We start from the raw sequence: 13,461 nt of genomic DNA, 5'->3' as shown, positions 1-13,461 counted from the left end.
TAAATAGTAAATAAGACTATCCAAACAAGGTCTTCTAATTTCTTATGTCAATATGGGAACTGTGAAAGATAAAGAAAATTCTAAAATGCCTCAGAATAGAAATGACATATGCTATGAAAGTAGAGAGACATTATACATACTGAACTGATCCTATCTGTGTCAACAGAAGAAGTTCAGAAGTCTGAAAATGTCAACACGAGCGAATTCCTGCTAGTCATAAGGAACTACAATGTACTAAGTTTAGAATGATTTTTGGAATGGAGACAATGCTGGACAACAAGTACAAGATAATTCACACTTCCTACTGACTTTGTTCCAATATACAGCAATGCCATTGCCTTGTGACTTTCATAGGGACTGATAATGAAAAACATGGTATACAGATTTTTCATACAGAAGATCAAGAGGTGCTTCTTTAGAGAGGTCCTTTCTGATAGACACTGGAAAGAATCCAAATTGAAAAAGGTATCAAAAGGATAAATGCAGGAACTATAAAGCAATTCATTAAGCACAATATATGTCTGCTTATTTCAAATGAGCTAGTGGCTATGTGATTTACAAACAAGATGTGGTAAAATATTCAGCGCAGGGTCATTAAGACAAAGCTGTTATTTAATGCTTAATTTGAGTCTTCTGGTCTCAAGTAACCTGAGAATTTATGTGAATTCTTAGACCCTTATTCTCAAGGGTCTAAGATGCTCAGAAACATTGAGAAATGTATCTGGGTTCATTCAACAAAGTATGTTCCATAGAGGTATTTTGCATAGCTATTAATATTGATGCACCCTTGCATTCATTTTCCAGACTGGGAAAAATGCTGCATTAAATGATGTAACAGTGAATAATGTGGAAATATAGGAAATACTGGGTTGCAGGAATAGAAAAGGAAAATTTCAATTTTTGAAACAGTTGGGCATTCAGGTGGTGGATTTTTCCCTTTTACCGATGTGTCTATCAGCTAAGGCTGCTTTTTTTCCTTCTTTATAAGAAATAGAAAAGCAATTCTATTTTACATTTCTAATAGTTCTGAAATTGTTATGAACATGGACAATCACCTTCCCACATCAGAGGTCAGCTAGATTAAAGGAAGTTTTATATAGGATGAAAAATCTCTGTCTGGTCTTGCTTGGTTACACACAAAGGTGATCAGAAAATGGCTGTCACCAATCAAGTAATCAGCAGCACAAAACAGAACTGGCATCCATCTCACTTTAAGCAAAAACGGATGAATTCCAAAATGCTGTAAAATGTATATTCAAACCCAAGCCTATGATTTATCCATACAAAATGTATCTATGTAAGTATGAATATACTGAGTATGTGCAAATCAGACTTATAACTGCAAAATCTATCAAAACCACTAAACTAATGAAGCTAGGTGAGGTGAAACAGTGAAAGATATCTTAGTAAAAGAAATCAGGGTAAAAATGGCAGTGAATAGCTCTGCCACTATGATTGTAAATTACATTCAAGATAAACTCCATCTCCGGTTAAGAAGTGCCTCAATAAGTCCTTGAGGTAGGCTGACAGGACTGACAAACAGTGTTTTTTTGTTCTTACAAGCTTTCCCTTTTAGCAGTCAATTTAGAGCTCAGATTATATGCCAAATTTCTATGGAAAAAGATCTCAACTATTCTTATCCATTCTAATTTCAATGCATAGCTTTTATGTTTAAGATCACTAAAATACATATAGTTAAGTAAAACTGCAAAGCAGAATTAATATTGACATGAATATCCAGGGCATAAAAGCAAGCATTTGAAATTATTCTGGCAGCAAAAAATTAAGTTTCTAATATTTTAATCTCTAGAATGCAATAACTGAGTATTTGGTATATGTTGGCAAGAAATACCTAAATAAATTGCAAAAAAATTGTTTCTTTTTGGGAAAATAGCTAAATTTGATGGGTAATTTCAAACCAGCAAAACACCACCAAAATAACAGATACTGCAGATAATTAATCTTTGTTGTTTTTGGTGTTTTTTATTTTTTTTGGGTCAAATTAATTTCTATCAGAATTAACTTACATATGAATGTCTGCAAGAGTAGTATGTTCAAATACACACTTTTTTCAATATCTATCAGGCAGGAACTGAAGCAAACAACCAAGGTATCTGACAGGAGGGAGGGCAACAATTTTCTTTTTTCCCATCCTAATTCACAGAACCATATAATGGCCTGGGTTGGAAGGGACCTTAAAGATAATCTATTTCCAAACCCTCACTATGGACATGGATGCCACCCACTAGATCAGGATGCTTGGGGCAATTTCTAACACAAGTTTTCGTTTGTCTACTTTAGTCAGTCATTAATCTTGCTGTGTATGGTAAACACCACTGTAGGCTTAGCAGATCTCAAATGTGGTAAGCCAACATAAGTAATACTGTATGGAAAAAGTACTCATTACCATTCTCACACTGGCATTGTATTCTTGAGGGAAAAATAGGGATTCATTAATAACTCCTGCAGGGTGTCCTACAGGAAAGGTCACAAAGGTAAAGATGTCATAATTTTGGGTTTCCAAGAATATTTTGATTAATTCAGCAGAACAATTGTTAAATACCAATGTGTAGAGGTAGGACAAAGTTTAAAACCAAATGCATTTCTAATATGCATCTAAAGGTGGCAGCAAATGTTTGTTCTTTATTATAAGGCCAGAGTTAATCTCCAAAGAGCTTCAATAGCTGTATCTCAAGGTTCTATCCAGAAATGAGATTAAATGCATCCTCAATGTCAGTTTAATGCTATGTCAAGAATCAAGATGTTCCAATGAACGCAACCTCTAAGGGATGAAATTTCTGCACACCAGCCATCTCTAACTTTGCTTTGTATAAGTAATACAACCTGACTAACACGGCCACCAAATAATAACATAACACAAAGATACTCCAAATTACACACATTCCACTATCAGAACCTGTATGTTATAAATTTACACAAGGGGAAAAAACAGTCAAAAAAAGCCCTCTAGCCCCAAAACCTGCCTTTTCTCCACCATAACATCCAGAATGCATGTAAGCTACGGAGAGCGCTCACCTAAATTCTAAACAAAAGACAAACCTGAAATATTTCACATAAGACACTAGTAGGACGAATCCTGTTACAGTCTGCCTAAACTTGAATTTGTTCTTTGTTCTCAGATTAGCACCCACACCTTCAGTCAGTTCTCATTATTGCTGCAAGTACTGATGTCATTAATCAAGAGAGAACAGTCTAGCCTATTTAACTCTGCAGACTACAATTACATGACATGCAAATGAAAATAAAGTAAAAAATTATTCTGCAGAAGGAGAGTCAGTGGCAGGGCTCTGGTCTACAGGGGGAAGTGTGTGTGTGTGTCTATGTGTAAGAGAGAAAGGAGGTAAAAGGAGGAAGGCCATGAAGAGGGTTGGGAGTTCCACAGGAACACGCTTATTTACTTAAAGCTAAGATCCTAAGCACTTCCTGCAGAAACAGGAGCAGCATGAATTTCACTTTCTTCACTCTTATCCTTTAGGAAGGAATAAGGTTCAATAAGTTAAGCAGGCTTGTAAACAAGCCCTTCAAGTTCTTTCATCTTCAGTTCCACTTAGGAAAAACTGTTCTTCAGTGGCATTTTTTTAAAAACTGCATTAGCTACAAGATATACATTACACATATGATGGGCATATCTATATAATTACTTAAAAAAAAACATGTGGGTGCATTAATATATATATATATATTAATTCTTTTTTGTTTTGTAGAGTATTAGAAGCTAAACTGCCTAGCCATCCAAAATAAAAGTTTTACTTTTCACATCCCCAGAAAGTTCACAAGAACATCACTTAAAATGTTATGCTGCCTTAGCTGAGGAGATTAAATGACAAGCCTCATCTTGAAATCTGACTCCACTAAGAGTTAAGTATGATTCAAACATACTGTTTTGACTAGTTAGGAAAATACACCAACATAACAGCAACAACAAAATAACCCAAGTTGTAAATTCTCAACTGCATATAACAAATTTCAAACTATATTCTCAGGTCTCTATGTTCTTTGGTTTGCTTAGCCATATTTGGACCTTACTTTCTCTAGTCACATGAATTTGAGCTTGACAATACATTTCAACATATATTCCAGAAAATAATTCTTGCTATTTCAGCTTTTGGACTAAATGGGTTTTGATACAAACAGCTGGCTCAGTGAGGCTGACACACAGCAAGTCTCTGAAACTTAGAGTCAACTATTACTTGGTTTGCAGGTTCTGTCAAATTTAAACCTACCCACAGGAAGCTTATCACCCAGCATGAGGAAAACGTTGAGAGCTGAAGAACAGCAGAAGCACTGTATCCATGAGGAGACTTATTAGCTCCTATACAATGTCTATATGCAGCACTGTGTATGTGCACAGTCAGAATGACATGCAGGGAATATGGAAATGGTCACCATCTGCTACTGAGGATTACTGAATACTCCCACTTTATCTAGGAAGTTGTCAAAGGAAGAATGTGGGTATGCATCATGGGACATGGCAGGGTCTAGTGTGCTGAAAAAGTAGAAGTTAAGCATACATTTATGAATTGCAGTAGTATGGTTTATTAATAACAACTTATTTGCAGGAAGGATGGAAGTGAGAAACATTAGCAATCAGATAACCAACATGAGACTTAACGTATGAAATAGAAAAATTGTACAGTATATCTTCACCCATTAATGCAGCTCCCTCCTCACCACCACACCAAGAGCAAAGGAAATCCTATTAATACGAAAAAGCATAGAATGAGAGAAGACACAAGAAATTCTGCACATTTTTTTCTTCATTTGAAAAGACACTAAAAGAAAACTATTGATTGACAAGGTTATCTGTATGTGTTACCAGTTTCAGTAGCTAAAATGAAAGGAATGACAAGGTAACAAGAGTGTGATGTGGTGCTTGGTGCAGAAAAGCTGAAGCCTAGAAGTTTACTGCTAAGTTAGCATATTCAGACCCATGATTTCAAGATGTCATTAGGCTGCAAGCTTATCTGAACAGAGAATAAATCACATGCAGATCATTTCACATCCAACTGCAAAGTATTAAGCTTTGATTCACTTACCTCCCATAATTTTAGACTGGCAGTTGATAAATTCTGGCTTCCTGTCTGTAAGGTATCGCTGACAAGTGTGATGTAGAACCTGAAAGAATGTGCATTTTTCTGAAGCTGTGTTTGCTACCCATTGGTCAAATGCATTTTCAAATAGTAAATCAAATTCTGGGGAATCCTAGAAGAAAAAAAAATAAGACTGTTGTTATTCCAGTTTTAAAAATGATTTTGAGAAAGGTATTTTCTAAAATGTATTGTGTTGCAAAAAGTAGAAAGGTCATGCAACTAATAGTCATCCTGGTATTACTGCATATTTTTGAATGAAAAAGACCAAACAGGAAGGGTTTTTTTACTATTATTTTCAATGAGGAATAGTCAGCATTGACAAAAAAAAAAATCTTGGATATTTTGGCAAAAATAATTTAGATCAAAACATTAAAAGACAAATTCTCATAAGAAACCATTGCTATCTTCTGATATATAATTATTTGTGTCTTCTATATTATGCAATCATTTATATCTCTCAATACAAAATCTATGGTCACACTATTTTATAGAAGATGTGGCTCTGCTCTCCATGCTCAACCAAACAAATAAGCTAAGTCTTAAGCAAATAATAAGTCATAGTTATTGTATTTAATACATTTTTGTGAAGTGTTTCAAAGGACTCGGGATAACATGAGCAAAAGGCCACTCCCAGAACAAATCACAGTGCAGCTCCAATTCAGATTCGGCTGCCAAAATAAAAGGATTTTATGCAAGAAGTCATGCTTTATATTTCATATTTGTGAACCTTTGTTTTGCAATGTAATCTAGAAAATGTTTTTCTCCAGCTGTTGACACTAGGAGTTCACAGGGAGAGAAGTTTGAAAGAAACATTTCTAAGCTTAAGAGCTTGGTGGGACTTTCAAACTGTTATGTACCTAGCTGCATAGCAGATGCTGTAAAAGGACGTAAAACTCTTGTCCCTTATCTATTTGTCATTTCGCTTTTTTTCATAGTTCTTTTACCCACACAAAATATAATTCCACTCCTTAGGCATAGGGCAGTGGCCAAGGGCTTCTTTTTTATACCAAATTTTAGGTAGTAACTAGACTTGGTACTAGGCACTTAAGAACTAAGACTTGGGTAGAGACAATTTGGTGCACCACAGTTAAGACACTTAGGTGGCTGATCAGAGCTCAACTTTGAAGGAACCAAGGGAGTTAGTCACAAAAATATTTTGCTATAAAAAGAACACTAAATCACTTTGTAAGCACATAGCATGAGCCGCATTTTTAACTTCTAAGTATGTTGTTTTAGTAGTGGAGAATTGTATTCATAAGCCTAACACATATTACTACAACTTTGTCTTGAGATAGCTCAAGGTGGGCTGCATAGCCCAAATTAAAGGGATAATTCCACAACTATTTAATACAGGATTGATTTATTTTATTTTTGGTAGTTTTTTGTTTAAATCAGTGTTCATTTGCCATTTGTAGCTAAAGGACATTACCACATTTTCTAACATAAGATAAGAAATGCCAGAATATCTGAGGAAAGGACTGTCCTAGAAAAAATGCAGGATTCACAAGATTTCACAAACTTGAATCTCAGCAACCTCTTCTGTACTTACTTCTACCTATTGCTCTATCTCACAGCACAGCTGCATGCCAAAGTAGACCCCAAGAGGCTTAAAGCTGAAGCAAACAAACTATTAATTTGCTCTTCCCAAAGGAAAGAGAAAGCAATAAGGAAAGTATGGAAAGACAAGAAGAAAAAATCCATATGACTGAGCTTTAGCCTCCTCCCATGTTTCCCATTAAAATTTACTTCACATATTCCACTTATTTCTTTTTTTGAGAATTTGCACTTAAACCTGTATCTTATATTTCCAGATGCCTTTTGAATAGAAAGAATGCCTGGTTCATAAATCGGTTACATAAAAACACAATTTTCATTTTCTAGGAAACTGTTCAAACTCACCCGATTAGGGTCTATACCATTGACCTGGCGAAGCTGCTCGAGCATCCACTGCGTTCTCCTGACAAATGATGTGGAGCCTTCAAATTGCTTCACCTTTGTAATAGATGCTTGAGCTGGTTTCTTGTTCGTCACTGAACATATAGAAAAACATATACCTGAAATGGGCTTTGTGATTCAGGAACATGCTGTTTACTTCACATGTCACCCATTCTGACAGCAGAATGCATTATCTTTCCAGGATAACACACTGCAAAGCGTATTCCTTATTGTCAGAATGGTGGTATGATGCCAAACAAGCTGTTTCGTATTCAAAACTGGATATATTTTAGCTGTTATCAACTTAAGTTACCAAAATCCGGCAAAAATCCCCCAAACTACAGCAAAGGTCTTTCCATTTCATTCTTACAATTGCAGAATCACAGAATGGCCTGGGCTTGAAGGGACCTTAAAGATCATCCAGTTCTTATCTCCCTGCCATGGTCAGGGACACTTGTCACTAGACCAGGTTGTTCAGATCTCCAGCTGCTCTGTCCTAAACATTTCCAGAGACACGGCATCAACTATCTTTCTGGGCAACCTGTCCCAGTGCCTCACCACCCTCCTAGTAAAGACTTTTTTTCCTAACATCTACTCTCTTTCGGTGTGAAGCCATTTTCCCTTCTCCTATCACTACATGCTCTTGTAAAAAGTCCCTCTCCAGATTTCTTGGATATCAAATTTTACAGATGATATTTAAATACTAAATGTCTAATCTCAGCATCTCCAGAAACTGGTTTGTTTGACATATCCAAAATCTACTTCTCCAAACTTCTCTATATAGGATTTTTAATAATCCATAAACAGCAGCTTTGTCTTTGGAGCCATTAGCACTCTGCACTGCAGTGAAAGATTCACATTACATTTCCAAACTTCATCACCTCCCAAAAATGCCTGTTAGTGATGAAAAGCATCTTGATTAGATGATTGTTTCTGTATCATCCAACACATAATGCCGGGAGAGGCCAAGAGGGCTACTCTTCTATGGAGGAACCTATAAGGACCTTGAGTATGTCATCATGTTAGGCAGAAATTCAGTCTTAAGCTACATGGTGCAATCCCTTCGGGAAAACAGCAGCTCCTCCTTTACATCTCATACTCATGATTACTGTACACAGCCAAACAGATCTAGTTGCATTTCACCTTTCGTGTCTTAGTATTTTAGGAAACAGCCAGCATTTCTATAGCATTCAAAAAACCAGCTACACACAAACCCACCAAACATGCTCTAAAACCATCACTTAGTCCATGACAGCTTGACAGTAATATGGCAGTCACTGTAACTCTGAGAAACCCTTTGGCAGCTGGGAAAACCATCCTCACTAGCTGCTCATTATATTGCTTAAAAAACTAGAGCATTTCACCAGCCACTGAGTGGGAGTTATCTTGCAAACACGAAAAAAGTATTTTTGAAGAAAATGAAAAAATGTGGAAGCAATTACATATACCTAGATACAGTCTCTCTCTGACAAATTATTTAGGCACTTTTGCTAAGATCTTACATAATCATTATCTATTTCATTAAAAGCCAATATTTAAGTTATGCTTCAATTTTAAGTGGGTTTTTTGTTTGCTTTGCCTTTTTTAAAAACTGTAACACTATGCCTTCAAAATAAAAAGCTGTAGCAGTGTGGACAGAATATATTTCTATGGAACTCATCAATAAATGGTAGGCTCATATGGCATTTCTACATGTCGTACATGGAAATAAGATTTCTTCTTTTTAAGCAACATCGTTATTGGTGAAGTAAGAAAATGTGTGAGAAATCAGCTACAGCAATTTATGATGGAAGACATTGTGAGGTTTGGTGACTTTTTTGTATCTTTGTCCAGTCGTTCTGCAATCTTGTCACAGAGAATAAAGCACAAGTAACTTGTAAAATGCCCCAGAAGTTTGAGAAAGAAATATTTTTTTGGTTTTCTTTCAAATGTCAAAGTACAAAGCCTCAAAGAAAAGACACTAAGATATCTATGAGGGCTGGCCCCCATTTGCTATTCTCACCTATGTAACTCCAGAGCAAAAGGCAAGAAAAGATGATCTATCTCTATTCCTCCAGCATAAGAAGCTCTTCCTTCTGTCAGTAAAACAACCTTACAATTGTTTTTTCCCCCATTTCAAAATCTTATCCTCCCTATTTTCTTCCCAAAGCAAGGAAATGAAGACTAGGCAGGGGAAAGGACACTAACATATCTCCTTAATCGTTATGACAGAAGTGTGTATTACTCTGTTCTGCAAGGCTACAAGGTAGTTCAAGCTACTACTGTTCAAGTCACATGGTCCCCAAAGTATGGTCCTGGCAAGCAATGTCAGATTTTCCTACAATAACTTCCTGACAATAAGAAAAAAGAAGCTGAGAATTAAGATAGAGCAAACAGGTGCATTCTGACTTATTTAGGTCATGAGGAGGAAGATCCAGATATTCATGAAACTGTCTTAGTTTTATCATGAACTGATATTCATGATACCATGTGAATTTTAGGAAAACTGTTTCTAGTCTGCTTTACATGATGGTTGTGAGCTTTGCTACCTATCAATTCTGGCTTTGAGTTTGAGCAGCAAAACTTGCAGTGTTTCATGTTTTCTCAGAACAGTTTCACTAATACTGACTTAATGTGCAGTCTGAATTAATTCTAAAACCTTGAGCCTTCCCACTGCAATTGTCCAACTATTACCTCCTGCACACCCACCACACTTCTTAGACCTCAAGTATCTATAATACAAAGGGATGCTCTGAGAAGACTGTGGCAAAAAGAATTTAGACTTGTGTTGCTACTTCCAGGATTAACGTTTTTTTAGGTACAGAGAAAAGATGTGTTTGCAGCAAAAGACAGCTAGCCTCACTGAAAATAAACAAAACCAGCTAAAACTAGGGCAGGTTTAAATTTCCACTTGCTGGTCCAGTCTTGCCAGGTGTCAAAATGTTCATAAGTTGAGGACTGACTTCTCAGAATGGTATCTCCTATTTTTGCCCATATTTCCTCTTTCTTTCATTTGACAGTGTTGCTTTCTCACCATCTGGGATCTAAGGAGCTGAAAGCAGGGACAAGCAGCACAGTCCCACCTTCTCCACTTGCCAAATAGGACATGAGGATGTAAATGGCCCTGAATACACAGCAGTATAACCAAACATTAATTCCTTCTGTTTCTTTAGGCACAGCATAATGTTTTGAAATCAAATTGGAAGAAAGAGAAGCTTTCAGATACAAAAGAGGCAAACTACTCCTAAGTCTAAACACATACTGGTTTTCCCACAGCCCCTCCCACTAGTTCAGATAACAATACGCATCATCTGTCTGCTTAAATCCGTTCTACTGCATCACTGCCCGTAACAAGTTGCCAGCCTCATGCTTCAGGATAAAAATATATGAAATGCCTCTCTCTTAATTATCATATATTCATACAATGTTTGAAATGAAGTTTTATGTAAGTAATAAATTTTCTTTCTACATGCAAGTTATCTTTATCAGTAAAAGAAAAATCAAGTACTAAAAAAATATTGGTTAACTGGGTTAAGATATTTGCTGTATCTACCCAAGATAAAGGATTAGATAAAAATGTGTTCTGGTGAATTTAAATTAAAAAATTTAAATTAAAAAATATTGCTTTGAGTTGCAATGAAGAAATGCCTTTTTTTTGTTCATGCGTATGACACCATGAAGTGTTATAACCCTGAAGTGAGTCTGTATGCTTTCCAACATGACTGTATTAATAAAAAACTGCTACTTAGAGGCAAAATGCCTTGTCTTTTGTTTTTCTCCCCAGAGATTTTTCTTTTTCACAGAACAATGTTTACATTACTTGTCCTTCAAATACCTGAATACTATTCAAATACCTGAATCCCCCATCATCCATATCCATTCCTCATTTCTATTACTCATCCTTCATTTCTATCCAAATTTTATTATTAAGATACTACAGCAATATAGTTTAAGTTACTGTTATCAAGGCAACTGCTTTTCATAGTGGCAGTTATATAGACAAATGTAGGTAACAGTGGCAAGAATGGCAGACTCCATTTTGTCTCCAGAAAGAAAGCTTCTGCTTAACTGCAAATATCTGCAAAGGAATCTTATTAAACACATTTTCACTTCCAGAATGATGACTGAACTTCCAGGTTTTGTTTGAATTGCCTTTTACTACTTTATGTTGCAAAGCAGCTAACTTTCAAACTTTTCCCACCTCCTTTTTCCTGAGGACAGTCAGCTGCATTTGAGGACTCAAGATATTTCTAGTCAAAGCCAGCAGAATTATTGTGTGTATGTTTTTAGTTAAAACCTAGTTGAGAGGACAGCATGGTGCTCAAGCAGATCTACCAAAGCAGGGTCACTGTAGGGAAAAATAACAGACATTCCAGCCAGATCCCAGGGAAGAATGATGAATTTCTCACAACCCAGACACCAAAATTTTCATCAGGGACCACTCAATTAGAATAGAGCTCAAGCAGATCCTGACCTAGAGCATTTCAGACTAGTAGCTCACCTTGTCCTGGCATGATAGAGCCTTGTCTCTTAACTGGAGAGTATTTGGTGATTGAGAATTTCAGTTCATACTATTTTTCTGGATCACTTATACCTTCAATCTTCTTTGCTCTCCTTTCCTTAAAAGGAAGGCAGCATTCTACACAGACTTTGCTGAACAGCAAGCATACTTTAAAATCACCTTGTAAGCATGTATGCACACTGCAGAAAATCTCACTTCAATTTAGCTTAGAAATCAAGGCTGAAGACACAGACCACACTGAATACATGTGTGGGCTGTCCTTTTATCACATTCTGGTCACTTCAGAACCTGAAACTGTGAGGAACCAATTAAAATCAATACCACAAAAGTACTTGTGAACTGAAGCGGAATTTGGCATAATTCCCATGCAAGTTAACAGATGTGCATCCTTAGCAGAGAGTACACTAGGAATTACCTCACCAGCCTGAAAACAATGTTTGAACTTCACAGCAAGTGTCCTGAGAGGCAGGAAGAGGCTCTGGAAAATTAAAACTTGAATTTGTTACTCAGTAACTCATACAATGAGCATGTATTTAACAAATAGTGCTTCGTTTCTAAGCTTGCTCAGGTGACTTGAGAGGCTTCAGGTTCTGAAACAAACTGGCCAACAACTTTTAAGATCCTACATTCTAAGAGAATCCTGTTGTAACAGGATAGAGGGTTTACTGGAGCTTTTAAAGTTACCTAGAAAACTGTTTTTTTCTTGATTTTACACTGAATCAATGACCTAAAATACAGCAGATGAGACTGATACTAAAGAAAATACTTTCCATTACCAGATGTAAGAAAGGACTATTACAGCCATTCAAGACAAAATCCCCAGCTTTCGCTGTACAATGGGCCTCAGTCAGAACAGCAGCAGGCAAATTATTCCATACACTTGTAACTCAAACTGTCCAAGAGAATTCTAGAGAACCCTTCACGTACACACATCTCAATACAGACAACTAAAAAAGCCTGTCAGGCTTCACCCACTTAAAGCTACGAAGAAATTCAAACACACTCATGCACACATCCCCAAACCAATAAACACCCTAGAAATGTGTCAGCGGGGAGGTACCTAAAAGTACAGCTGAAATGTGATATAAAGCCAAAAGAGAAAATAAATCAGTTTTAAAGTTTTAAAACATTTTAAAGTTTTATTTTGGGCTCCAGGTCAATATTGAAGTGTTATTCAACAAGTTTGTGTAGACAGAACTAATTTTGTCCATCATCTGTAAATGCCAACAATAAAACTCAATAAAAAATAAATAAAACAATAAAACGGAAAAACCCAATCTGAAAAAAAAAAACTGCCATGAAGCCAGAAATAAACCCATGTCTGTTAAAAGCACTACTGCTGTTTTTTTTTTCTTTTCAAGTATCTGAACAATTGGATTTTATCTGCCCAAGTAGATAAATATTAATTATTTGAAAATATGTGTTTTGCCTGACTCTCTTGGACCAATTTCCTACAGGCAGTGAAAGCATAAATTAGTTGACAGTACACAAAAGATAAGGTAAAGGAAACTTATACTGAGGGAAGTATACTTTTTTTAAAGCAATATCCATTAGTGTGCCTAGACACAGTACACTAATAACAGGCCTTGAGGGGGAAAATCCAATTATTCTCTTTTGCAGATTTTGTGTATTAGTAATACATTTATATTTATAGCCAAATTAAAAAGAGGTGGAAGGAAAAAAGAAGAGTTCCTCAGATCCGGATTTCTCCTAGATTTGAAAGGTTACGACTAAAGATATTCTGAAGCAGATAAATGCAACAGTTTGAAAGACTAAGAAAAGAGAAAAAAAACACCCAAAGAACAGGCATGAAACATATAGAAAGTCTCAATCAGAGAGATCTATAATCTTAAATATTTAAAGTAGTTTCACTATCTAGGACACTCAGCATTTTGAACTTGAGACATCAGACAT

At 36.1% G+C, this 13,461-nt stretch overlaps 1 protein-coding gene across 3 annotated transcripts in view; it reads right to left on the bottom strand.

The window, feature by feature from the left end:
• The window catches only part of STXBP6 (syntaxin binding protein 6), a 92,067-nt gene that overhangs the window by 15,495 nt on the left and 63,111 nt on the right, over positions 1-13,461 (bottom strand). For all 3 annotated transcript variants that reach the window (XM_077784063.1, XM_021539318.3, XM_077784062.1), the window contains 2 exons: positions 7,011-7,141; positions 5,058-5,223 (listed from right to left, as the gene is read on the bottom strand). In XM_077784063.1, the coding sequence (XP_077640189.1) occupies positions 5,058-5,223; positions 7,011-7,055 (211 nt within the window). In that variant the 5' untranslated portion in view covers positions 7,056-7,141. The remainder of the gene's footprint in view (positions 1-5,057; positions 5,224-7,010; positions 7,142-13,461) is intronic.

This window comes from Lonchura striata, chromosome 6, assembly GCF_046129695.1.
Source record: "Lonchura striata isolate bLonStr1 chromosome 6, bLonStr1.mat, whole genome shotgun sequence".
Classification (NCBI taxonomy): domain Eukaryota; kingdom Metazoa; phylum Chordata; class Aves; order Passeriformes; family Estrildidae; genus Lonchura; species Lonchura striata.
This window is presented reverse-complemented; position numbering and strand designations above follow the sequence as displayed.